General features: G+C 45.0%; 2 protein-coding genes across 4 annotated transcripts in view; one reads left to right on the top strand and one right to left on the bottom strand.

Moving 5' to 3' along the window:
• GDAP2 (ganglioside induced differentiation associated protein 2) overlaps nt 1-18,746 on the bottom strand; it is a 41,177-nt gene extending 22,431 nt beyond the window's left edge. The window contains exons 1-5 of one of the 3 annotated variants that reach the window (XM_065404238.1): nt 18,701-18,746; nt 14,565-14,811; nt 12,180-12,319; nt 5,310-5,463; nt 3,182-3,270 (exon numbers count right to left, since the gene is read on the bottom strand). In XM_065404238.1, the coding sequence (XP_065260310.1) occupies nt 3,182-3,270; nt 5,310-5,463; nt 12,180-12,319; nt 14,565-14,740 (559 nt within the window). In that variant the 5' untranslated portion in view covers nt 14,741-14,811; nt 18,701-18,746. Of the gene's footprint in view, nt 1-3,181; nt 3,271-5,309; nt 5,464-12,179; nt 12,320-14,564; nt 14,812-18,604 lie in introns of all 3 variants that reach the window. The other 2 variants (XM_065404230.1, XM_065404245.1) reach the window with 2 other exon arrangements.
• Nucleotides 18,747-18,823: 77 nt separating this feature from the next.
• WDR3 (WD repeat domain 3) overlaps nt 18,824-27,749 on the top strand; it is a 34,719-nt gene continuing 25,793 nt past the window's right edge. Inside the window, exons 1-5 of the mRNA XM_065399139.1 lie at nt 18,824-18,891; nt 19,875-20,072; nt 21,510-21,719; nt 22,445-22,563; nt 26,982-27,060. Of these exons, the coding sequence (XP_065255211.1) occupies nt 19,902-20,072; nt 21,510-21,719; nt 22,445-22,563; nt 26,982-27,060 (579 nt within the window). The 5' untranslated portion in view covers nt 18,824-18,891; nt 19,875-19,901. The remainder of the gene's footprint in view (nt 18,892-19,874; nt 20,073-21,509; nt 21,720-22,444; nt 22,564-26,981; nt 27,061-27,749) is intronic.

The following is a 27,749-nucleotide window of genomic DNA, read 5'->3' as shown; positions in this document are numbered from 1 at the left end:
CCAGCGATGGACATTCAATCACCTCCCTTGGAAGTCTATTCCAGAGCTGAACTACCCTTATAGTTAGAAAGATTTTCCTAATACCTAACATAAATCTCTCTTGCTGCAGATTAAGACTACCGAAAGACAAAAGTTTTGCCATCGACAAGCACCAGTGTGAACAGCACTTTGTCGCCAGGAGCACTCTCCTGCTGACAAAGCTAATGCCGCTCGTTGGGGGTGGAAGTCTTTTGTTGTCAGGAGAGCTGACAAACAGCAGCTACACTGCACGCCTTTTAGCGGCACGGCTGTAGCGACAGAGCCATGTCGCTAAAAGCTGCATAGTGTAGACCTAGCCTAAGGCTAGGTCTACACTGGGAGGGGGAGAGGGGGGGCGACCTAAGATAAGCAACTTCAGCTACGCTAAGTCAGCATATCTTAGGTCGATTTACCTGGCCGTGAGGACGGCGGCGAGTTGACAGCTGCCGCTCCCCCGTCGACTCCGCTTCCGCCTCTCGCCGCGGTGGAGTTCCGGAGTTGACGGCAGAGCGATCGGGGATCAATTTTATCGCGTCTACACTAGACATGATAAATCGATCCCCAATAGATCGATCACTACCCGCCGATCTGGCGAGTAGTGTAGACGTACCCTAAGACTATTCCTTTTTGTCCTACCGTCAGTGGACATGGAGAACAACTGATCACAGTTTCTTTATAACAGCCTGAACATAGCCGAAGACTTATCAGGCTCTCCCTCAGTCTTTTCTTCCCAAAACTAAACATACCCAGTTTTTTAACCTTTCCTCATAGGTTAGGTTTTCTAATCCTTTTATAATTTTTGTAGTTCTCTTTAGGACGGTCTCCAATTTGCCCACATCTTCCCTAAATTGTGGCGTCCAGAGGTGAATACAGCACTTCAGCTAAGGTCTCACCAGGGCTGAGTATAGTGGGACAATAACCTCCTGTGTCTTACATACAACACTCCTGTTAATACACACCAGAATGATATTCGCTACACACTGTTGATGATGTCATTTCTTCCTTCATGGGATCTCTCAAAAGCTGTCCTTTTCTCTCAGACCATTTGTCCATGCAGTGACTGCAGTAGCTCAGACAAGAATGTCTGGCTTCTCACCTCCTTCCTTCAAACAATCCACTGAAAGCCTTCTACTGCAACCCTCTGACCATGTCACACTCAGATTCAAATCCCTTCACAGGTACAGTCTTCATCTAAGTTCATGCTTCTGGAATTTACCTTCAAGGTTCTGCACAAATTTTGCTCCTGCTTAAAATTCTGCTCCCAGTTCTCTCTACTCCCTCTCCCACATCCTTTGTTCTGGTTAAGCCTTCCTCCTCTCCATATCTTTTGGACAGTATACTTGTCCCATTTATCTTTGGATCTTCCCTGCTGCCACTCTTGCTGGGAACAGTCTCCTCCCTAAACGCTGAATGGCCACCCTCTCTCCAACCAAATCCTTTTCTACACACATCTGCAAGACCCATCAACATTAATCAAGGTGCAAAAAAGCCAACATCTTATCATTTTGAGAACAGACCCTCACCTGATGACTCTGAACTGTATTTTCTCTCATTTAGAATGCAAGTCTCTTGGGGCTGGGAGCTTGTTACTTTCTAGGTATTGGATACTGCACAATGGGGCACTCAACACAGGGCGAAAGATCTTCTCTCCATGCAAGCTTCCCTTTATAGTAAACTGGAAATGGGTATGAGAAACAAAAACATTGGCTCTAAAAGTAGGACAACAATCACAAGGTGTCAGCAACTGAATCTGTGAGCACACTGCCTGTGAACTGTAGAGGAGCCTGGCAAATTTCCAGAGAGAATGCGTGGCAGAGATGTGAAATGTGTTCCCAGAGACCCACAAGACCAACTCAATCCATTCCCTCATGAGCCAAGCTCCATTCTCTGAACTACTTCCAGAAAAATGTTACTAACGTATGTTGAGCGAAAGTCCCAGAACAAGCCAACATGCACTGCAAGTTTCCAGGAAAGCCAGGCGCCTCAAGCAACCCCACACTGCACACAAGCTAATCTTCAATAGTAGAGGCTGCTCCAAAGCCGGTTCATCAGCACAAAGCCTCACAAATAAACCAAGACACCACCACAAAGGGCAATGAATTTAGAAATAAGAAACCGCAATGATTTTCTGATGCACCGGAGAAGAGAGACTTATGGTGACATTTGTCACTCACTCTGAGGGGCCTTTCATTGTAGCATCCAATTGTGCACACCTGCTGGCCTGCTGCAGATGTAAAGTACTGCCGATGCCTTGGAGAAAACTTCAAAAAGCATTTTAAATTAGAAGTGATTCTCTTGTGATTTGCAGATTTTATACTATTTCCTCTCTCCTGCTTTCTTGGACTATCCAAAGCTTTAGCATAATGTGAGGATGCGGTCAAGTTCCCATCAACACTAACAGTCAGGAGAAAACTGTTTTGTAACCAAGTCCCCAGACTGGGATGTCCTGGTGGTGTAGATGGGGCCCTTAGGCTTTGATCTTGTCAGCTCTCATTAGTCAGTCATTTGGACAGGAAGAAACAAAAGGTCAGCACTTCACAGAACATTATTGGATTGTATGGATGTGCAGAGACTGACAGCAGCAAGGAAGGGGTGTTACTAGTTTAGAGAACAAAATCCAAACAAATTAAATCAATGAAGGACTTTTCAAGCAATAGCAGCAGTTTGGAGAAAAAGAGGATGCATTTCCATACATTTCCTGCAGTGAAATTCTCATGTAAATGGGTTAAACCACAGCAAAAATCCTCACAGGAGCCACTGCTGCTGTGGTTGAACAGCACTGTCAGTCATAAGGCCACCTTCCTTTCATAAGTCTCTCCCAGCTCCCCCTTTCACCTTGAAGGCTCTTCTGCATTCACATGCCATCTAGTGGGTACATACAGCTAAAACAGGAAGATTTTCAGACACTGGGCCAGTTTCTACCTCTGGTAGAAATGCAGGCTCCTGGCAAAACAATGCTGACTGAAACACCTAGGCATTTGCCAGGTCTACACCTGAATATACATCTCTACTGACTTTGACCCAATGGAAGGCACCACTATTGCCCCAACACCCCCATCCCCAAATGCTCCAACACCGTGCTGTTATTTAAGTCTAATGTGCACAACACTGGGCTCCAGCTGGTGTAGTGTTAGGATGCAGCGACCTTCCAAGACCTACTTACGCAGTGCTATGTGGGTTGCATCCTCCAAAGGGTAGCCTCTTTTCACAGAGTTTATGACACAGAATCCCACTGAGGACATTGCCTGCTCCCTGAAGTCAAGAGGAGAAAAGAAACCCAGGCATGAAAACAAGAACCTTATACGGGAGTGAGCTATTAGCAGGAGGTATGGGGGAGACGAGAAGCAGCTCAGTGGGCAGGATATGGCACTAACACATCCCTCCTCTCTACTTGAGGAACCTCTTCTGGTTTGCAGTAGAGGGATTCCCACCTTATGAGCCACAGGAGGTTCACTAGGTGGAGAAGGCAGAGAAACACTACTTGCCCCCAACTTTCTCCCCTGATTTGCTCCTGAATGTCCCTTCCCACTTGGACCACTTCCTCATATCTCAAACCAAGCTCCCAATAAGCCGCTCCCCGACCCAGTCCACTGGAAAACTGCTGTCTGCAGGTGGGCTCTGCCAGGAAAAGACGGGGAGATGCAGGGAATGGGTTCTTAGGAGTGGTGGCAGGACAGCAACACTAGCTTTTCCCTGTCTTATCCACTTGACTAGTCTCCTGTTTGCCAAAAAGGATTTCCACTGCTGCAAATCAGAGGACCAACAGAGGGATGGTGAAAACAGAGGGAAGGAAACCACGAGAGTATTCCCTCTTTCCTGTGGGGCCTGTTAGGTCTGCTGGAGGCTAGAATCTATGGCAAATCTTAGGAAGCTTCTTGGGTCCTTCACACTGCCCTCTGGGTGGAATAATAATAATTATTTTTGCACTGACAAGTGCTTGTAGTGATCAGTTACATTGTTAGCCCTTTCCCTGCAGCAAGAACAAGCTCAGAGACCTTTTTTAAGAAGTGAAAAGTGCATGTCTCCAGCAAATATTTAATATGCTATACCAAGATCAAAGCTGGTGACTGCCAACTTTACAAAGTCCAAACTTAGTTACTTTTGAAAGGTGACTGCCACCTAACGCCATCTAGTAAACTAAGTTTTATTTTTTTCCTGCTTTGCTACTTTGTACCAAAATCCATCACTCCTCCAAATAATAGAAAAATTAAGTCTTTCTTGAACTCTATTTTCAGGGTGTCATAATTCAGAAACTTCTTGTCCAAATCACTTCAAAGTTTGCAGGAAAATTCTCCTCAGGCCCAGACATAGCTACCAGTTTTAAGGCACATAAAACTATAGATTTGAGAAGATTGGGGGATTCTGGAAAAAATTGGCCTTATTATGGAAACTCAGGTGTAAACTTGACTACAAAGCAACTATCATTGCACCGTAACAAACAGATCTTCAAATATCTAGAAAAGTTGTTTCCCCCTCTCCCTAAGAAACCACAAAGCTCCATTCCCAGATGTTGCTCCTTGTTCACTGTTTATCACAAGGTGTTGCTAAAATGACAGTAGCAGTCATAAGAAAATAACTTTGAAGAATTCAAAAGCCCAAAGGTATAAAACATACTTAAATACATTAAGATCAGAAACAATCAAAGATAAAAAAGGTAAAAGCCATAAACTAATCATTTATGGATTTAGAAACACCCTGATTCACAGTGTGAAGATTTTATAGGATTTTCTGCAAGGTATAAGTAACACCATAAAAAGGAAGTGCTTCTTCACATCGTAGTCACTCATCGCTACAGGAGGCTTAGAGGCACATATTGGACTGAATTATATAATCGGTAATGCCATCACATGTGGCATACTTGCTAAGACAGGCATACTTGCATCTCAGACTTCAGGGGATCAGCTGTTTACCACAGGAGTCAGAATGGATCCTTCCCTCTCCAAATGTACAGCAGTACATTCCTGGCCTTCTGCACTGTTTGGAAGGTGGAGTGGGAAGAGAAGTGTGCCTTTCCCCCCAGGCAATCAGTATTACCTTTTGGCCAGGCTGGGATATACGTCTTGATGATCTGATACAACAAAGTCAATTATGCGTGTGTATTCTCCCTTCAAAATGGCAACTCATGCCTCCGGAGCACACAAGTGAGGGAGCAGAGTGGTCCCAGACTCTGCCCAGGTCTGAGAGTGTGTTGATGGGCATTCGTACCCACTTGGACTCTGCCCACACCAGGTAGCCCAGAAGCAGCATGTATTATGGATAACAGACCCTGGCCCAAATTGCCATGTGCTTACTTTGCAAGCTGCAGGACATTGCGGTAGCAGCTATACAGGGAGCTCTCGGCTGCTGTGCGATATCTGCTCTTGTATTTGGGTCCCACAGTGTGAATAATGAATCGTGCAGCCAGGTTAAATCCTTTTGTCAGTTTTGCCTCCCCTGTCCGGCATCCTAAAGAAACATACAAAGGATAAGACACTGAAGTCTTGGTAGGGCAAGGAGTAAAGCAACTCACTTCTCTTCATCCCCACACCAAACCCCACCTTGCAGCAAATCACTTCCACTTCATTAGTTTCTTTGTTTCCCATAGTTCCTGCACCACAAGATGGCAAGCTGCTACAGCAGCACTCAGCCAGCCTGAGGACATGTGGTGAGGTGTACTGGCTCCAGTCTGCTTCTCAGAAGCTAAGCACTCAACGAGTAGAACAGAAGCACCAAGTCACTGGAGAGGCTGTGTAACTCGACTGCAGTGCTCGCATGTAGGCCTTAAACCCGTTCCCCCTCACAAAAAAAGCAGTATATTAACTTGGCGAGACAGTTGCAGTAGAAACGTGCTTCGCAGACAAACACAAACTCAGCTCTTCTGAAAGGCTTTGTTTTTAGGAGACTGCTGTTTGATTAAATTTCTTGGTATAGGAGACTGACGTGGTCCTTTTAATCAGCCAACTTGTGGCTGTCAGAGCTATTAGAGATGGACAAAATGGCACATTTCCTCCACATCACGTTGGAGCATAGTGCATAGTTGTGCCTTGTGGTTTGTTCTACAAGGTTTTCATCAGCCCAGTTTTGAATGTCTCCAGGGATGCCTAACAGATCTCACTGTCCAGAGAGGTTTCTGGGTGGGTATTCTGTCTACATTTTCTATTGTTCTATTTCATTCCTTTCCTCTTGGACAACTTGTCTCCCACAGACAGCGAAGTGTTTCCTCACATACACGTAGCTTTCTGGGAACCATTTTCCCCCTCACATACTGGTAGCGTTCTGGGGACCATTTATAAGCATCTATTTCACAACCAGTAGTACACTATGTACTTTGCAGAGAGTGATCTGGGCTCAAATCTATTCCAGTGGACCAAACTTCTTGCATCTTTAAAGCAAGATAGAAGAGCCAGTGTACTAGCCAGGAGCTACAAGATGTTTTTTTCCTCAAGTCTCCCCTTAAGAGTGAAAAATACTCTCAGAATCCACCAGTACAAGACTGGCGTAAACTATTCCAGCCCCATTTAAGGAGAGGAATTTACTCACATTGGTGAGTGAGAGTTATATTAGATATGTATCTTATGACTTTTTTAAAACAAACTTAGTGCTTAGATTATCCACAATACAATACCCAGATGTACATTCTTTTCTTAACCTGTGTACTATATAATTTTTTTTACATTAGCTTTAATAACATTTTTAAATCTGTTCCTTGCAACTCTAAGAAGAGTATTTTCAGTGTTCTGCACCACAGAACTGAGAAGGAGCATTCACTCCCTCTCAACAATAGTCCCAGCCCACTCCCAGCTGCTCCTTCCCCCACCCTTTGTTGAGTGCTGAAGACACTGAGTAGGGCAATTGCTTCTCCTCCCAATCCTGGCTCTCAATACAACACACCTCCTTCTGCAGGTTTCTAAATGGAAACCAGTGGCAGAATAAGGAGGTAACAGGTTAGAGAATGGAACTTCAAGGGGAGAGATTAAGGGAGATCCACATCAGAATATCCATAACCCAGAGTTTAGAGCACTCTGCTGAGAGGCAGCAGATCCTGACTGAAATTCCCTTCTCATCAGGTAAAGGGGAGAATTGAACCAGGGTCTCTCACTCCCTGGGTGAGTACCCTAACCACTGGGCTGAAGGTTATAAGGGAGTTCCTCCTCCTGCCCGTTTTGTGTGGAGCTATGAGGCCTCTGACCATGCCAACTTGATCGGGCCTCACACTTGTGTTAGGTGGAGGAGCACCTATCTTCGTGATTTGTGTATTGCACAGGGTCTTAGATAGCAGAGAGACACCCAAATGCCTAGAGTGAGGCAGCAGTGTGCATGCCCAGAGAAAGAAACAGGTGCCTAGAGAATTTTTACCGCAATAATTTAGGCACTGAGGAAGTTTAGGCACCTACAGGGTTAGGTGGCAGCCAAGTGGGAGTTTTGTGTATCTCAATGTTGCCTAAAAACAGGACTTCGGCACTTAAGTACCTTTGTGAATCCCACAAAATCTCTATTTTCCCCCTCATTGTTCTAGACCAGGGGTTCTCAAACATTTTAATGGGATCACCACAGCTGGTGCTAGACTTGCTGGAGCCTAGGCTGAAGCTGAAGCCTGAGTCCCATCCGCCAGGGCTGGCTTCAGCTTTTCCCCTTCCCACTGGGGCTGGGGTGGGCTTGGGCTTTGGTTCCCCCTCCTGTGGTCATGTAGTAAGTTTTGTTGTCAGAAGGTGGGTTATGGTGCAATGAAGTTTGCAAACCACTGTTCTAGACCCATCCAGGATGTGAGCAGTTTGATGGGGTGAGCAGAAGCAGCCCAGGGAAGAGATATTCTTCCCCAAACATTTTTTCCTATGCAGAACTAGAGGAAATCTGACAGGAGCACAGGCTGGGAAATTAAAGAGGGAGAGAAGTAAAAAAATAACCTGATGTAATAATATTCATCTGTAGCAGCAATCTCATCTTAGTGTACACTTCAGCAGTACATTCCACCCACAGATCTCAATGTGGTGTAGAAGAATGTGACAATTAAGCACACTGAGCAATGTTATAGTTTTGGGATAATTGCACCTTTGACCCCCACCCCAGTGGTCTGTGCAAGGACTGCCCTCTCAGGTCTCAAGGTGACCCTCCCAGGTCTCTGGCCAGGGACCCACATCTCTCTCCCTCCTGACTAGGGGTTTAGGGTTTCAGTCCCCTTGCACTTCCTTGTGTTTATCCTAGCAGGTTTGACTAAACTCCAGAACCCGCACTTTGCTCTTTCCAAAGGCTATGACCAGTGTATGCCAATGGTTGTAAGTAACCAAACAATTCTTTTGAAGCAAACATCTTTATTTAAGGACAAAAACATACAAAAATCATAAAACAATAAAAAGATCTAAACATGTACTTAAGCTTACCAGAGGGACCCCATCAGCCCTCATGGGAGTCCCTGATGGATTCCAAAGCCTTTCAAATTCTTCTCCAAGGCTTTGCTTCTTTTGGTTATCAGACCACAAGAAGTTCCCTTTCAGTCAGTTCAAACTCAGCCTTTCTACCAAAAAACCCTCTTTTTGTTCCCAGGCCTCCTGAAATAGCTAAAACCACTTACTGTCTCCCTTTCCACCTTGGGTAAGGCTTCAAAGGCTGGGCATCTGCATAGCCAGTCTTGGGATTTTGCATATTAATCACCTCCTTGTGATTCTAGATTCTACAGGGAATCCACTTAGCAAGCCAGGAACACAAATTCATATAATGCTTATTGATACAAAGGTCTGAACATTTTGTGGCCCATCACAAAATAATAGTCTGAAGATTTTCATTATTTCAAGGGCTGGCTCAAATAAAAATTTAAGGATACTAACGTTAAATATGGTAATCTCAAGACATGCCTGTGTTTGTCAGATCTGTCACAAGTATTACCCCACTTTACAAATCAGGAGCAAAGCACAGTGGCGAAGAGAGTCGCCCAAGGTAACGGTAACCAGGTGGCAAAATCAGTAACAGAGCCAAGATCTCATTTTACCCAGTCATTGGTCTAGACATTAGACCATCCTCTCCCAAACTTTAGATGGAAAACTCAGATTTTTCCATCTAAAGAATGTTTTGGAGAGAAACAGAGCCATCTAATAGAGCCTTACAACATTTGGAAGACTTACTATACTGCCGTCTAAAATGCAGTAGACTCAGATGATAAACTGACAGCAATTCATCTAGAAATCTGAGTCCCTCCATGAAGTATTTCTGGGTTAGAGGAAGCTGAACAGACTGTTCCCAGGGACACAGGAGTCAGCTGAGCCATAAAGAAAGCACTTGGTGCCTCTAGGCTTGAGCGGGAGCAGCGTATCACATGCTTTAAGCATGACTCTTTCTCGGAGCTTAGAGAAAGTGGATACAAATGGGTGGGAAGAGCATGTGACAGATAGTGAAACTTCCTGCAATATCTTTGGGAGATCATACTGCATTTAAGTGAATGAATGGTTTATATATCATTGTGGGCCAGGGACTGCACGCACTCTATGGGGGAAAGCGTTACCACAGCTCCTCCAGGAAGTGAAACCAGTAGGGGATGATGAAGGCAAATCACTCAGGTTATAACACCTCTAGAAAGGTACCACCTTCTGAGGCTCATATATCCTGGTTCAAACCGGATTCTCCAGAGACCACCAGAAAAAGAAAGGACTTTTGGATAAATAGCCCTGAGCTTAAACTGAGTCAGAGCCTTTGATCTGGCTCCTGATCTAAAGGCTGACATGAACTTGCAAGAACAGGGAAAACCTCGTTCTGGGGGTTGAAGGACTTACATCTACCAGCCCTATGTTGGAGTTGGGGTGACCTCTAGTAAGCTTTGTAGCATGTGTGTAGGTTTTTATTGGCTCTCTCTATAATGCTTTTACCTTAAGAATAAAAGTGCTTGCTTAGAAGGAGCTGTGTAGTAACTTATAACTGTTGGCCATATATTGGTCATAGCCTTCACAGAGAAAGCAAAGCACTAACTAAGCAGTCTGGCTTGCTGGGAATATCAGTGTAGATCAGGGAGCTGCGCAGCCTTAAAAACTCCAGTCAGAAGGGAGTGAGACGTATGTCTCTGCCCATGAGAGGTGACAGCTGTGAGGCAGAAACCTATAAGTGGGTGCCCTCGAGGGACAATGGAGGGGGAAATACAGGTGCAGTTACCTTGAAAGGTATAAGGAAAGAACTGAAAGTCATCATTGCTACACTCTCATTCTAGGACATGGGACCACAGCACCACTATCACCTTCTCACCAAGACCTTTTGCTACATAAAACAGCGTGAAACTGAAAAAGGAAGAAAGTCCAAAGTGAGTACATGTTAAACTTATTAAGTGAACTCAGTCGGTATCTCCTACTTCTCTTGTGTTCGAGTCACTAAAGTGGAAATGCCACTATTTGTGGCACAGCCTTCCACTCCTCTCAATACCCCAGCAGGGTTTTCTTTAAAGTCTAACAGCGGTGTCAGTTTCTTTTCATCGACCCTGCAGTTCTCTCCTGGAAACCATCAGCAATCTAGCACCACTGGTCTGAAGGATGTGTTACAGATATATTGGGAGACTATGGATTCCAATTAAATATTGATTCTTCAGGGGTTGAGGATGGCAGACAGCGCACCGACCAGTATGGGAAGAGGAAATTGCAGAGAGGCCAGAGGCTAACCCCAATTCTTAGAAAGAGCGTCCAGCAGAGCAGAGAGACCTCTCTCCATCCTACTCCAGAGGAAGAAGCAAGTATCTTACATTTACCTTCAAAGGACGAAGAGGTACAACCTGCTGGGATTCAAACTTGCGGTTCCAGGGATCTAGGTCACCCTCCAATATCACCAGACTTCAACTATGCCTGACTACAAAGGACATTCCATATTGTGCACACTATCCTACCTCTGTCATTTGCAGATTTACTTTCCCTTCCCTTTGATTCTGAGTTACTCAGATGAAAAGTTAAATCAGAAAAATGAGGTGACTATATAAACAGAAGAAACTAATCCCACCTTAATTTAAATGTATGGCATAGTCTGGATTAGGAATATTATGCCTCTTCTTGTGTGTCTTGGAAAACTGACATCACCACCACTTTTCTACTACAGGGCAAAGGCCTGGACTCACTGCCTACAGAAGGATCAAGATGATCTTGTGGTTAAGGCACTGTACTGGGTTCAGGAGATCTGTATTCAATTCTCAGCTCTGCCATAACTTCCTGCAGGACTATAGGGAAGTTACTTAAACTCTGTCTCAGTTACTCAACTGAGAAACAGGAGGACTGTATGAGGATAACTTGGTTAGCGTGTGCAAGGTGCTCAAATACTAGATAGGTGATACAGAAGTATCCAGATAAAGACAAGTCCATAATTCAAAGAGTATTTCTCTCTAGAAAAGCAAAATTGCCAGCCTTCCAATAGGGTTCTTCTTTCAATATTATTAAACTGGCTTTCATAGATTCAAGGACTGGAAGGGACCTCGAGAGGTCATCGAGTCTAGTCCCCTGCCCTCATGGCAGGGCCAAATACTGTCTAGACCATCCCTGATAGACATTTATCTAACCTACTCTTAAATATCTCCAGAGATGGAGATTCCACAACCTCCCTAGGCTTGTGGAACTATTTTTGATTTAGTACAGGGAAAAATGAAAGAATTGATTAAGAGGTCACTCTGAGGCTCTATTTTATCATGCAGGGCAGCAACAATTTATCCGTTACTAGACATTGGTTCCTAAAATATTAGGTTGCATGGCTGCAGGCTAGCAGCATGTACAGAACCTACTCAACATGAATTCTTGTTGAGTTTGGATTTTTGTTGGGGTGAACTACAAGACTCCTCAAGCATCTCCTTAAAAAAGGGCAGTACAGCAAAATTAGTATTCATACAAGTTCAGTCTCTGCAGCAAGAACTTTTATAACTGCTCTTTTAGATAACTTCAAACTTCAAGCAGCTTCAGATAACAAAGGGGACAACTGTGTCATAGTCTGAAAGTAAGAGCTCAGCAACTTGAACGGCTGCCAGAAGCTTCTAGGGCCTGTATTCTGAATTACAAATGGGGGAAATGGTCTACTATAGGCGGAAGTTTTGGCCAGACTACATTTCACATTAAAACCAGGTAAAGGAAATAAAGGTACGTGTCTTTTCTGCACCTTCCTTGCACTTCAAACCCAGATACTTCTGCTACGTGCTACATGGTGGCAGCTGCATCACTATAGAGCAGGATTCTCCTTACCTTTGAGTTTCTGGAGTTCATCCCTCAGGTCGGGACCAGCATGCATGAAGATGCTCTCAGATACCGGATTCTTATCTGTGAGAGATTCATTGCTGGTGTTTACTATGGCTGTGCAGTTCAGTAATGCTACATTTCCTTTCCTGAGGAAACAAAGCCATTGAGTGCAGGTTAGATACATGAGTTTGGCACCACAGAAGTTCTTCTTGACTGCTAAGGGGTTATTATTGCCTTGCTTCATGATACACTATATTCCTCTCTCTCACCCTGCTTGTGAGATATGTTCCATAAACAGAAACATAGAAGGCTGGTAAAACACAGCATCCTCACAATGAAATCTTAAAAAACAATGAAAAGTCAAGTTTCCAGGTAATTTCTTAACCATACTCTAATGCCCACGCACCACATATCCACAGACTCAGAATCTTCACAATGAACTTCACTCTACCTCCAACTACTATGGAAACAGACTACATTGCAACCCATAATTCTCCCTCACAGTACAACCTTAATTGCAAATTCATGCTTCCCCAATAAACAACACTGTTCACTTAAGCAGTGAGCTGTAAAGAAGTTCCATGTTAAACTGAGAGAGAGATTAATGTGTTGTGTGTAGCATGTTTGATCATCATGTGGAAGTAGAAGCGAGTTCCTTGCAATGATGTGGAGTCTGTCACTGGAAATGTGCAGCGTAGGCATTGGGGTAGAGTTTAGAGTGTCCCGTAACTTGGGATTTTCTTGCTTTTGAGGATACATAGAGGAGATATTACACGCACCTAATTCTACTTAATATTTTGCTTATGGAATTTCCTGGATTTTTAATATAGCAATGAGGATCTTATGGGTGGTATGATAAGGGAGCAAGGAATCATTCCTGACTTTCCCGATGGCAAATGGGAATATGGAGGGAACAATTATGTTTGAGGTGGGTAAGGGGGAATATTTGGGAGGCCCAGTGGGTCTGTCTCTAGTCTCCCTAATGCCAGTATAATATTACCCCTGTTTCTGGAGCCTGTCAAATGCTGCATCTGATCCAGTGGGCCAGACTTGGCTCCTCAGAGCAGAGGAGCCTCTTTTGAAACTGTAGAGCTCTGATTTTAAAGAAAGCCTTCTAATCATGAACAGGCTATTACTAAGGGTATGTGTACACTACCCGCCGGATAGCGATCGATCTATCGGGGATTGATTTATCGCGTGCAGTGTAGACGTGATAAATCGATCCCCGATCACTCTCCCGTCAACTGCTGAACTCCAGCAGTGCGAGAGGCGGAAGCAAAGTCGATGGGGGAGCCGCGGCCGTCGATCCAGCGCTGCGAGGACGTAAAGTAAGTAATTTTAATTCGATCTAAGATACGTCGACTTCAGCTACGCTATTCTCGTAGCTGAAGCTGCGTATCTTAGATAGATTCCCCCCCCCCCCCCCGTAGACCAGGCCTAATACAGTGCTGTCTCTTAGTCTTCACGCAGTCAACTTAAGTGCATCTATCTGCTGCTGCTGCTCAGAACACTGAAAAGCTACAGCAGAGTGAAAGATGACCAGAGTCTGATGAGTTTTCATTGCTACTGTTAAAAAACCTCTGGGCAACTGTGAAACTGACAAGGATCTGGTCACTTGCACTCTGATGCTTCAAGGGAAAGCTGTAAGTAGGATCAGAGACAGGAACTGAAGGAAGAAACTGAGGCTTAGAAGGAGAAGGATAGAGCAGCAGTGCCCCTACCCACCCCTGCTTGCAACAGCTAGGAGGATCTGGGGTGAACAGGCAGGGATAAAGCCAGAGAGAATGATCCTTCTTCTGTGCAGCAACCAGAAGGGGTTGGAGAAAGGGCTGATCTTCAAATTTACCAGACACCTGCAATCTGAAGGTTCACGTGAATGAGAGACCCGAGCAAAGCCAAGAAATCCCAACCCCACTTCTTAGCAGCTGGGGAAAGGGGGATGGCTCTTCACTTTACTCCTGGTCCTGAGGGTTCCCCCACTTTTCATACTCGTCTTCTGCTGATAGGTGTAGTCCTCTGGAAATTAGGTGTTGATAAGTGTGAGTGGGCTGGCAAGGGAGAGGAGACGACATAGATGGGGTAAGTTAGCACAGAGACACTGTTGAGATAGACAAATTTTGGAAGAAGAATACGGAGACAGAATACAACATAAAGAAAGCATATGGAGGCAGAGAGATAGAGAAGAAAAAACAACAACAGACACGAAGGACAGTACAGGAAAAGATACCCCATTATTCTATGATAGGAATGCAGAGAAGAAAGTGAGGCAAAAAGGAGAAAAAATCCACGTGAAGAGCTTTATTTTGTGGTGATGACCATTTTGTTAGGCACTCTGTCATCACTGCATTCAGTACTGTGGCATCTAAGAAGTCAGAGCGATTTTGAACTTACCACAATATTATTTTTGCATTGATGTCTTTCCTGTATGGAAAAGGTGATCTAGCATCAGGTTGGGGTTTTTCAACTTGAGTTTTGTGGGAGTCCAGTTGGTCTGCCTCACAGTAGTCATTCCAGGCTGGCAGAGAATCAATATCCACAAATTGGGAAGGAGCACCCAAGGGATCCATGGAATGGAAACAGCAAGTCCTCGTTCCACTATCTCTTCAGCACTCCAATTCTCACTGGAGTCTTTCTGGTGCTTCAGAGGAGAAAAAAATAGGGTCACAGACCTGGATTTTCACTGAGAATAATTCTGGAAGAGTTAGACTTTTCATAATGGAAAGCTGAAGAACAATTAAAGCATTTGCAGGTAGCAATGTAGTTAAGATTCACAGGCCATTTCGTTCCCAACCTATCCTCTGTATGGTTTCATTTTTTGATCTCAAAATGTTTGTGCTTGGTCTCAGTACAAAGGTGAATTGTTTTGGAAAGTCTGAATTAAGATAATTAATCTGTTTTTGAATTATCCAATGGTGAAAAAAAACCCTCATTTTCCTCACTATAAAATGTTCCAATTGGTTTGTGAACTTGAATCTTATAAAATGCTGAATCTATAAACTCCACATTTTGCAGATTTGTAGTTCAGCCTAAGAAAGAAAATTCAAATTTGAAGAAAAGTGATTCAGTGTTTTAAGTAAAAAAGGTACAAAATTACACACTTATGTATACATAACAGGATAGACTTTCCTTTTCTGACTACCTTAATACTTAAAACATCCAATCCTGCATCCTCCACTGCAAATAAAGTGCTCTTGAAGTCATTTAGAGTTAAGGGTGCTTAGCTCCTCTTAGGATCAGGCCCTTAGTGCTTTAGTAACATTTAAACACTTTAAAAACAAAACAGTCAAATTTGCTTGCTCTCTATTTTGCAAAAATCAATAGTACCTAGTGGATTGTCAGTCACTAATACAAATTGAGGTCTATTTCTCCCATGCCCCCTCCAAAGGCTTGGGAAGTTTAGAACTTAAGCTACTGTTCAGTTGATTTTTAACTTTGGGTTAATTTAACTGGCAACAACTTTGAAAATCTCTGATCTCCCATGTAGTCAAAAAGAAGATGCATTTTCCCAGTCCTGCTCTGAATCAGCCTGGACATTCTGTAAAGCCACAAAAATTGATAGAGCGACTTGCAGTTTAGCAGTGCTCCTAGATTCATCACAGACACTAATTTCAAATGATGCTTTCTATCATCTCTGATTGAGTAGGCAAATCTGCCTCATCCTGGAAAATGATGATCTTGCCTCCATTATGCACATCTTTTTCAACTCCTGTCTGGACTACAGTAATGCAACATACCTGGACACAAACCCCTCAGTTAACTCCAAATAGTACAGAAAACTACAGCACATCTCCTCAAGAACCTGCACTACTGCAAACACAAGCAGAATACGAAGATCAAGGTCTTGTTCCTTACCTTCAAGTAAATTAGTCGGGAAGGAATTCTGCACCACTGTGCATGTGCAAAATTTATGTTCCTCACAGATTTCTTTGCTTCCCTGCAGAAAAATGACTTTCTGATGGGGAAGCAAAGGGAAGCCACAAGAGTGGTCATGTGACCCGCCCCAAGCAGTATGTTTCAGGTGCCCAGGGCAGCCATCAGACAGATAAATCACTGTGGGGCGGGGAAGACCCGGCTGATGGCTCCTACCCTGCACTGGACTCAGATGCTAGTCCCGGGTGGGCTGGGGAGGATGGGACTTCCTCTTCTCCTGCATGGCATCCAGGGCCATGTCAGACCCACCCCAACATTTCTCCCTCAGCTGCAGGAAGCTCTGCAAACTCCTCCTCACCCCGCTTCCTGCGCTCATCACTCCTCAGCTGCAGAGGGAGGGATCACTGTACAGGGAGTTGCTCTCCCATCCGCCCAACCCCTGTGCATCCAGACCCGCTCATACCAAACCCTCCCGACGAGCCTCACCCACTCCCACTACACCTGGACCACTCCGACAAGCCACCGGCACCTGGATCTCCCCCCACTGAGCCCCAACCAGCTGCACCTGGATCCCCACCCCACTAAGCCCCACTCCCCCAGCATTTGGACCCCCTCACTGAGCTTCCCACACCCAGAAACCCCTGCCAAGCTCTATTGCCCACACACCCCAGAACCCCCCCCGCCACTCCCCCCCGCTGAGCCCCAATCATCTTCACCTGGACCACCCTGCAAAGTGCCACTACTGTTACACCCAGAACCCCTCAACAAGCCCCTGTGCATCAAGATCCCTCCTGCACCCAGATCCCCCACAGAGCTGCCCGCACCCCCAATGCCCCAAACAGAACCCTCTCAACCCACACCTGGATCCCCCCATACCAAGCCCCTCCACACTTGGATTCTGCCTTGCTGAGCCTGCCTGCCCACACCTGGTGCACCTGGCACGGACAGGTGTTTCTGGGGCAGGCCTGGTCCTTGCACTGTGTCAGGGTTGGGTGCAGCTTCAACGCTGAATCTGCGTCCCGGGGGGAGGGGAGCTGCACAGTGATCTCCCATCTCTGTGCAGCCAGTGGCCTGTGCTCCCCAATGCCATGCTGGAGCCTTCACATTTATTTGACAAATAAAATTTGCAGGATTTTAAAATATAGTAAGCAGAATTTTTAATTTTTGGTGCAGGATGCCCTCAGGAGTAAGTATTTAAAGGCCTGAGCCCAGCACACCTAAAGCTATGGGATGAAGGCCATGTTTCATAACTCTGCTCCTCAGACACAATGGAACTCTACACAATAAGAGTAAAGCTGACTGTGTAAAAGACAGTTTCTAGCTCCAGACTGTGGAATGAACTAACACAGGAACTAAGGCTCATCCCAAAACATCACCTTCTTCGGCTCCAAGTACACGGTGCACTTCTTTGACCGTGTCTTCTCTAACAGCATGTGCACTAAAATAAAAATCCTAAAGCAAAGCCAAACCAAAACACCAGAGCAACTAGCACCACAGCAGCTACTCGCATGTTGAAACTGAAAGACTGAAACAGGAACCAGTGAGGAAAAACTGTTCAAAACCCCATGAGAAAATAAATAGTACTATACTATGTGGCAGTCTGCCATTGAATTAAGACAGACACCTGGGATGAAACCTCAAATGCACTGAAGCCCTCAGATACTTGTATCGGTTTCTGACTGAGATCCAAAGTTTGTTCTTTTTGCACAAGTATACATACTTGTTGTGTCACTGAAGCATGTGGTACATTCCACACGAGCAGAAAGATTAGTAAAAATCAGAAGGGATGCAGAAAAAAAGGCAATAGAAACACACTGGGAAGAGGGGCATATCTGAAAGGAAAGATTGAGAGTTGAAAATATATAGTTGGCAAAACAATAAACATTGGGGTGGCGGGTGTGATAACAGTCTAACAGTGTGACCGATACAAGGCAAGGTGACACGTGAGGTATAAATAGGAATATTATAGTCATTTCTCTCTTAGGAGAGGCTTGCAAGTGAAGTCAGTGATGTATAAGGTCTCCCGGCCTGAGAGCCCATATCTGTGTTTGTCTGTGCAGCATCACACCACCTGTGCCTCTGGGGGCATTGAACACAACAACACGCATCTTTCCCTTTCCCGCGATGCCTTACACAACGGAGCAGCGACCCAGGACTGGAGAACACGGGCTGTGCCCCAGACAAGGGCCCCAGGCCCAGTCCCCCGGCCAGGATCCCCCCCAGGGCCTCGCCGGGCGCAGAACGCGGGAGCTGTGGAAGTTCCTAGACAAACGCTCGAAGCTTTTCTCAGCGGCCAAAAGCAAGAGAGAGACCCCCCCCCCCCCCCGCGCGCCGGCCGGGACGCGCCTCGCAACCCAGCCGACACGGAGAGACAGTTACAGGCCGCGCGGCTGCAGCGGGGGGAGGGGGCGACCGGCCCCGCCCGGGCCCCACAGCACAGAACATACACAACGACCCCACCCTGCCTAGCAACGCCCGCCCGGGGAGCTCTTCCGTAGCAACAGCCCCCAGCGCCACCCCGTGCCCAACCGCTCGCTCGCCACGGTCCACCCCTCACTCACGGGCCGGCCCCGCTCCCCCCATCTGGCGAGAGGGTCCCAGTGGTAGGAGTCGACTCAGCAACATCACCCAGGAAGTGGGCACTGAACCTGACCCACCCCCTTCCGCTTCCGGATCAAAGCCGACCAACCCCGCACCGAACAGCCAGGATGAGATAAGATCCTACGTCACTTCCGCCGGACTCTGTACGGCTTTCCCAGCCCGGCCGCTTCTTCTTGTGCGGAACGAGAAGCGGTGTGCGCGCGCGAGTGACCCGGGGAGCCACGTGGGGGCGGTGAGCGCGGGGCCGGTGCGTGGCAGATGCGGGGCGGGGATTGGGTGTTACAGCGAGCGCGGCACTACAGCGCCGTCCCCAGCGGGGTTGGTGGCCCCTGCCCGGCGCGCGCTGTAGGGCCTCGGTCCCAGAGGAGCTGGAACTAGGGCGCTGCGCACGCCGGGCTGGAAGTGGTTCCCGGCATGTGCCGGGTTTACAGTTTGGTTCAGTAGCGCTCAGCTCCCCCCACTGTGCAAATTGTTCCAGCGCCCCTGCTCCTTGCTGCCCCGGCGCCGGGCCCTGCCGCGACCCGGCATAGCAGCGGCTCAGGAGCGACCCCTCAGCCTAGGGGCCCGGCTTTGGCACCGTGGCGGGTCAGAGTGGCTGCTGTTGAGTCCTCTGGGAGGAAAAAGTAATCCGAAGCCCACCACTGCTTCCTGCGAAGGAGAAATTAGGGCAGTAGCGATGGTGCAGGGGGAAAGGGAACACAAAGTACATGTGACTGTGCAATGCAATAAGGTGAAGGGGAAAAGCGAAGGTAGTGTGGGGCTGTGTGTGTAGAGGCATCAGGGAGGAGAGAGCTTGGGTGAGGCCTCATCTAGAATATTGTGTTCGGTTCTAGGTTAGGTGTATATGGAAAGATTAAAAACAAAATATGTATAGCAATGGCATGATGACAAAGGAGGAGTATGGTAATTCCCTGTAAATACTTGTAGGGTGGAAGGTAGAATTTAGGGTGGTCCAAAGTGGCAATAATTAAGAGTAATGGGAGTAATTGTGCAAAGAAAAATGTAGACTGAATAATGGAAAAACTTAGTGCAGTCTGGCACACTGGGGGGTAGTCTCCCAAGGGAAGTGTTGAGAACCCCCTCGCTTTTAATGTTTGTCTGCTCCAGTTTAAATAATACTAGAAAAAGTTCTGTAGAGGAAAAGTGGACTTGATATCATCCAGCCCTAATTTCACTTTATACATGAAATTCTTCTCAGTAATTCCTGTCTTCTCTTTATGTCGAGGTCAGCTCCCACCTGGGTCTGGAAATTGCACCATGGGTCTCACCAAGCAATATCTGCGCTACACAGCTAGTGCATTGTTTGGCGTGATTGCCAGCCAGAAAGGCAACATCGTCTATGTGACCCTGCGGGGCGAAAAGGGCCGCTATGTGGCAGTGCCAGCTTGTGAGCATGTCTTCATCTGGGACACCCGGAAAGGCGAGAAGGTGATGAGCTGTTTTCCCCCACTGTGAACCAGAATGGGGTGACACTGCTGTGTTGTACGGGAGTGAGACTGGAAAAGTGTAGTGGCATGAGTTATCTTTGCTGGGAGCTCCCCATGCAAAGAGATCAAATAAACTTAGAAATGGTGGCTTCTAATATGCCAGAAGTGCCCAAAGTGCAGCCAGTGGCCATCAGCTGCTTTAGAGTTCTGTAGTCTTGGCTGGGGGGCACACTCACCGACATTGAGATGCTGTGATGGTGGGGTCATAAGAAGTACCAGACATAGACTACAGTGGAGAGGAAATGTCAGGTTTCCAGTGTGCAGTGTAGCCAGGCAACTCAGATCAAGACAGAGTCTGGAACTTATAATGACCATGGGCTGCATTTCAAATAAGATGAGTGCATCTGCAGTCTCCTTGCTTTTATGCAAGCTACCTGCTGACGTAACCTTTAGATTATTGCTATGTCTACACTACGCGGTCGATTTAGTGGGTCTAGTGAAGACCTACCAAATCAACAGCAGATCGCTCTCCAGTCGACCCCTGTACTCTACCCCTGACAAGAAGAGTAAGGTAAGTCGACAGGAGACTTTCTCCCGTCAACCGCCCCGGGATGTAGACCCAGCAGTAACTCAGCCTAAGGTACGTCGACTCCAGCTACGTCATTCACATAGCTGTAGTTGCGTAGCATAGGCCGACTTACCGCGGTAGTGTAGACATAGCCTAAGTTTGATTGCTTCTGACACAAGTACATGATACACGTACCCTGTGTGGGGACCTTTCCTATGCAAAACTTAACTGATCCTGATTCTTTCCTTTGATCTTAAATGATTTATTCCAGTAGAAAGGAATATAAGTGTCAGTCTCACTGAGCCATTCTTCCTTGTTACTCCTAGAGTTGAGTATGAGATTTGAAGTTCCACTGTTGACAATGCAGAGCAGTACAAAAGGACATGAAAAGTACTGCTTCAAATGACATATTAGACCCAGAGCTACACTAACACAGTGCTTTAGGGGTCTTTTGGAATTCTGAACTCATGTACGCCCCGTGGAAAAAAATAATTCTGTTGTATGCCTCAGAGGAGCTAGAATGGAAAGGAATTGTCCTGTGAAGAAATTTGGGATGCTTCTTTTACTACAAGCAAGAGGAATCACTTTCTAGCCGTTAGACTTCTGGGTTCTAGTCCTCGTTGCACCCTGATTTGCTGTTTGGCCTGGTGACGTCATGTCCCCCCTCCATGCCTCAGTTCCCCCTTTTTAAAACTGGGATAATGGTACTCCTTCATTTCAGTAGCGGATTGTGAGGAATGAGTTTCTAAAGTACTGGGGGTCCTCAGATGGAAGACCTGATAGACAAACAAAGTATTCTCTTCCTTCTGTTCCCTGTGGGTGCGTCTAGCTCTGACACGTCACAAACACCTTGTCTTCTGAAAATTACAGGTTCTCATCCTTCAGGGTCTCAAGCAGGAGGTCACTTCTCTCTGCCCATCCCCAGATGGGTTGCACTTAGCTGTTGGATATGAGGATGGATCAATCCGTGTCTTCAGCCTCCTAAGTGGTGAAGGGAATGTCACTTTCAATGGACATAAGGCTGCAGTTATGACTCTACAGTATGATCAGCTGGGAGGCAGACTGGTGTCTGGCTCAAAGGTGAGAGCTGGTAGGAGAAGCCAAGTCTAGAGTTCAGTTCTTTCATAATCAGGGAGGACTAGCTGCTCTGTGGAGATAACTGTGGCTATGTCTACAAGTCAAGTGGCCTGGCTGGGAAGGGGTGGATGGTGCACTGGAATAGCTGGAGGAGTGTTAGTGAGAGGATCTGGGTCAGATTCACAGCTGAGTTGCATCACAGATCTTTATGGAAGGGCCGAAGACTGCAATAGGAAGGGATGCTGTAGATCAGGGCTAAAGTGCATTAGCGGACCTGTGCATAGGGGAGTATAGGGCTGGAATGGTGGGGGTACTACAGGCCGGGCATGAAGTACATCAGCAGAACTGTTCATAGAGAGCCAAGGACTGGAATAGCAGGGGGGCAGCAGGGCAGGACTGAGGGGCATTGGCAGAGCTGTGTGTGGAGCCCAGGACTAGAATAGCAGGGGGGCTGCAGACAGGGACTGAAGTACCCTGGCAGAACTATTGAAGACAGGGGGTTTGCTAGGTCTGAAACAGCAGGGGGTGCTTCAGGCCAATACTAAGGTGCACTTGTAGAGCTGCATATGCGTGTGCGGGGAGAACAACTCCTGGCTTTATGAGCCCTTCAGTGCGTACTAAAACTCAAATTTAGGGGAAAGCAGACTCTGCCTGTCTAAGGTAGTGTTGGGTCTCATGGCAGAAGATTCTGCTGATGTCCATCCTTTGTGATATCTCTTTCCTTTCAGGACACAGACGTCATTGTGTGGGATGTCATCAACGAGAGTGGGTTGTACCGGCTGAGGGGGCACAAGGATGCTGTCACGCAGGCGCTCTTCTTGAGAGAGAAGAACCTCCTGGTTACCAGGTACACTGCCTGCTGAGCTTGCTGAATTGAGGATTCAAGGCTTTACTCATCTATCGCGTAATGTCAAAACCTATGGACTTAATACAAAGAAATGAAGAGTTAGATTTCATAAATGGTGCTCTTTTCGCAGAATGAACATATTCTTAATAAGCTTTTTTAAAAAAGCCTTATCATAACATACTAACCTTAACTGTGAACCAAAGACTTTTTAAAATACATTTGTTATCTTGATATCTAAATGTTTTTAAAGAATACCGTTAAGTGGGGAATATCGGCTAATGAGACACTGTCAACTTAAAAATAATTATTCTCTGAATAGTTTTTAAATCTACTGTTAAATATGGTACCTGAAATCACTATAACAGAGGATACATCTATACTGCGTCCCATCGTGGCTGGACAGATGTGCTAGCTCTGCTTGAGCTAGCATGCTAAAAAGAGCAATGTAGTGAGCTGGCGGCTTGGGCTAGTCACCTGAGTACGTACCCAGGGGGTCTGGGTGGGTTTGTGCTCTAATGTGCTCCCAGCTGCAGTGCATATGTACCATGAGATTAGCAGTATGTTTACAGAATGCATTTGACAGTACTTTGTGTAAAGTCACTTTTGCTTTTTTCCCTGTATAATCAGTTGGATTCCCTTTTGCTTGTGAATCTTTCACACAGTAATAGGACAGAAAAATAATTTTTAAAAATAGGGAAGTGATTATAGAACCATGGAAATTGATAAGGAGACATGGATACATGTAGTACCTGAACTGACTTTTAACTCTTAACATTCACTAGCTTTAAAGATGACTGTGTTGCTTGGCAGGAGAATTTTTTGATGAAATTCTTTTAAGAATGTTTTATTTACTAGATTTATGTATCAGTTCAATAGAAAAAGTGTATCACATCAATTTAGGGTAAAATTATGCTGGTATCTTTTATTTTTCAGATTATTGATGAAAGAATAGTGTTTATTTGGGGAGTCCAGTGGTATCTAAAGACTGACAGATTTACTTGGGCATAAGCTTTCATGGGTAAAAAACCCACTTCTTCAGATGCACGGCTACCCTGATACTTGTTTATTTGGTGTTAGAGTTAAAGCTGTGTTGTGAAGAAATATGCACTTGTTTGGTAGTTTATAAAATGGCTTTATTTTCACAATTTTCTTAATATTACTTTCTTTAGTGTTGGTAAATGAAGATAGTTCTTAATTTTAAAATAAATAGGATGGAGGGGTTGCTATATATTTCTATGGAGATGCTTGGGCAAGATATGCCCTATTCCTCATAACAAAGAGGAATATCAGCCTTGAACATAGTTATGACTCCTTATTTAAGGCTGATTTTTGTTTTTCCACCAGAGATTTGACCTCTTTGTTATGAAAACTACAGCATATTCTTACCCGGTCATTCAGCGTTTACTGAGTACAGCATTTTATTAACCATTTACACGTACACTTAACTCATTTAATAGCTTGTGTTGAAACTAATTTCAAAACAAGTCCTTTAAGAAATTTAGTGCTTGGAGTCCGACATTTTTCCTCCTGTCATTGCTCTGAAAGATTCTGTGATTGCATTTGGGCGTCAGGGCTTGAACGGCTCCCCATAATGCTGCATCCGTGGCCCTACTGCATACTGAGGCAGGAACACCTGGGTGTTGTTAAAGTGCAGACACATTGGGACACAAGGGAGTGGGCTCCCTGCATCCTCTCTCTGCACAATGCTGGTCTCTAACAGCACTCTTCTTCTCCATCCAGCCCATGCACATCCCCTCACATATGGCCATTTCCCCAGTCCTCTTGGCTCCCTATATTGGTGTTTTCTGGTATTGGAGGAGCTCTGTGGGGGGAGAGGGAGAAGAAAGTGGAGATGTGGGGGCAGGGAGAAGCAAGGTCCCAATGTCTTTGCTTATGTATCAGCTCCCCTGATAGTGCTGGCTCAGTGTGCAGTGGAGCTTAAGGTATGTCTATATTGCTGACTGTGTACCCAGGCTGCTTGTCAGGCTTGTACATGTGTTGCTGCCTCTTCCTGGCACCCAAGTTACCAAGTCATCATTACAGCTGTTACTTACAGATATACCTACCCATGCTACAATCACACTGCTTGCAGTATAGAGGTGCCCTGAGGCAGCCGTGCCAAGGGAGAGCCTTTAATGTGCTGCTGTTTTGACAAAAAAACTCCCGTTGATATTAGTGGAAACAAAATTGGGCCTGGAATTAGACAAAGTAATTGCTAATAACTTTTTACTTTATTACAACTAGGGCTTTTGAGTAATTGCAGTTAACTCATGCGATTAACTAAAAAAAATTAATCGTGATTAATCGCACTGTTAAGCAGTAGAATACCAACTGAAATTACAACACAGAATACAAAGTATACAGTGCTCACTTTATATTATTTTTTATTACAAATATTTGCACTGTAAAAAAGATAAAAGAAATAGTATTTTTCAATTCACCTCATACAGGTACTGTAGTGCAATATCTTTATCATGAAAGTGCAGCTTACAAATGTAGGTTTTTTTGTTACATAACTGCACTCACAAATAAAACAATGTAAAACTTTAGAGCTTACAAGTCCACTCATTCTACTCCTTGTTCAGCCAATCGCTAAGAGAAGTACATTTGTTTACATTTATGTGAGATATTGCTGCCCATTTCTTAATTACAATGTCACCTGAAAGTGAGATCAGGCATTCGCATGACACTGTTGTAGCTGACATCGCAAGATATTTATGTGCCAGATGTGCTAAAGATTCATATGCCTCTTCATGCTTCGGCCATTGTTCCAGAGGACATGCTTCCATGCTGATGATGCTTATTTAAAAAATAATGCGTTAATTAAATTTGTGACTGAACTCCTTGGGGGAGAATTGTATGTCTCCTGCTCTGTTTTACATATATTTCATGTTATAGCAGTCTCAGATAAGACCCAGCACATGTTCATTTTAAGAACACTTTCGCTGCAGATTTGACAAAATGCAAAGAAGATACCAATGTGAGATTTCTAAAGAGAGCTACAGCACTTAAGATTTAAGAATCTGAAGTGCCTTCCAAAATCAGAGGGATGAGGTGTGGAGCATGCTTTCAGAAGTCTTAAAAGAGCAACACTCTGATGTGGAAACTACAGAACCCAAACCACCAAAAAATAAATTCAACCTTCTGCTGGTGGCATCTGACTCATGCTGATGAAAATGAACATGCGTCCGTTTACACTGCTTTGGATGGTTATCAAGCAGAACCCGTCGTCAGCATGGACGCATGTCCCCTGGAATAGTAGTTGAAGCATAGGACATATGAATCTTTAGTGCATCTGGCATGTAAATATCTTGTGACATTAGCTACAACAGTGCCATGCAAATGCTTGTTCTCACTTTCAGGTGACGTAAACAAGAAGCAGGCAGCATTATCTTCTGCAAATGTAAACAAACTTGTTTGTCTGAGCAATTGGCTGTACAAGAAGTAGGACTGATTGGACTTGTAGGCTCTAAAATTTTACATTGTTTTATTTTTGAATGCAGGTTTTTTTGTACATAATTCTACATTTGTAAGTTCAACTTTCATGATAAGAGATTGCACTACACTACTTGTATTAGGTGAATTGAAAAGTACTATTTCTTTTGTTTTTTACAGTGCAAATATTTTTAATCAAAAATAAAGCGAGCACTGTACACTTTGTGTTCTGTGTTGTAATTGAAATCAATATATTTGAAAATGTAGAAAATGTCCGAAAATATTTAAATAAATGGCATTCTATTATTAACAGCGCGATTAATCGCTTGATTAATTTTTTTAATTGCTTGACAGCCCTAATTACAACCTGTTATTGCACCCTGTTTCCTTCAAGTAAACCAGGAAACATGACTCCTCAAGGAGATTTAATTATCTGGGGAATGTAAAGGGGATAGTAACAAGCTGTATTTGATTCTTTGAGCACCTTGCAAATGGAAAAGTCCTAAAACCCCTGGTAAGCTAAAATGCAGTTCTGTCTGGTGCATTTAATTTGCCACAGATCATTGCACAGTTCATTAGGACAGGCAATGAAGAATATTGTATCAACTGAAAATACAGGGGGAATTTAGGGAGACCCATTGTTGGAATTTGGCCAGCGCACCAGGCCTGACACCCTTGCCCTTAAAGAAAGCAGAATGGTTTCCCCATTACACTAGGCTGGGGTTTCAGTGCTGACTCTAGGAGATGCCTCCTAATGAATCACCAGCCTATATTTCTGTATTGCCTGTGTTTTGCTTGATCTCTTATCCTGACTCTGCTTAGCTTGTGAGACCTGCTGAGATCCTAGCCTAAATAAGTCTGACCTCTGACATCTTGCAGCATGCTTTACCTTTTGTGTTTCTTACTCTCTTCAAAGCGCACAGTTTTGGCTGAACTCTGGGGACCTTGCCTCATGTCTGGGTGATGTCATTTGTTTTTTTCAGTGGTAAAGACACCTTTGTGAAGTGGTGGGACTTGGATACGCAGCACTGCTTCAAAACACTGGTTGGACACCGTACTGAGGTAAATAAAATTAAAGCTGGAGAGAGGGAGTTAGTTCAGTACAAGTATCACAGCACACGGGCTGCAAGGTAGCTTCCATTGTTACATCCATACTGCTCAGGATTGGATTTTTTTTTAGGTTGTAAACACAGCCCCTATGAAATATTTGTGGTTGGTGTTGTGAAGAGGGGACAGGTGAGAAGCCTTGTCTGTTGAGGAGGCTTGTACCACTCTTGCTGGGAGTGAGATTTCCAAACTAGATGTCCTTGTGCAGTATCCTACGTAGCAGGGGCTTGGGCTCTCTGTTCTCATTTTCCCTTTTAAATTTAAAAAAAAAATCAAAGAAATTCAGTGCAAGAATCCTGTTACATACAACATTAATGAGGCGATTTGAAATTCACCGACGTGATGAATTCCTTGGCCAAAGCCCTAGTAGCAATGTTAACTTTGTCCTTTGTATATCGGCATCTTAGGGCAGGAACATTGCAGGCTCTTGTTTGTTGTACTGTCTTCAGGAGCTACTGTCTTTAGGAGCTACTGTCTTTCAGCTAAAAGGTTAACTGCAAAAAGGAAAAATCTGTTTTTTTTTAAAATAGGTATATAAAGAGACCGTATTTTCCCCCGTCAGGCCCCCCCCCCCCCAACACCCTCTCCAAGCAAACAAAACCCCAATCAAACCAAAACACAAAACAAACAAAATCCCCCAGGCC

The sequence above is a fragment of the Emys orbicularis genome, chromosome 1 (genome assembly GCF_028017835.1).
Source record: "Emys orbicularis isolate rEmyOrb1 chromosome 1, rEmyOrb1.hap1, whole genome shotgun sequence".
In the NCBI taxonomy this organism is placed as follows: domain Eukaryota; kingdom Metazoa; phylum Chordata; order Testudines; family Emydidae; genus Emys; species Emys orbicularis.
The sequence above is the reverse complement of the archived record's forward strand: the minus strand, read 5'-3'. Positions and strand labels throughout refer to the sequence as shown.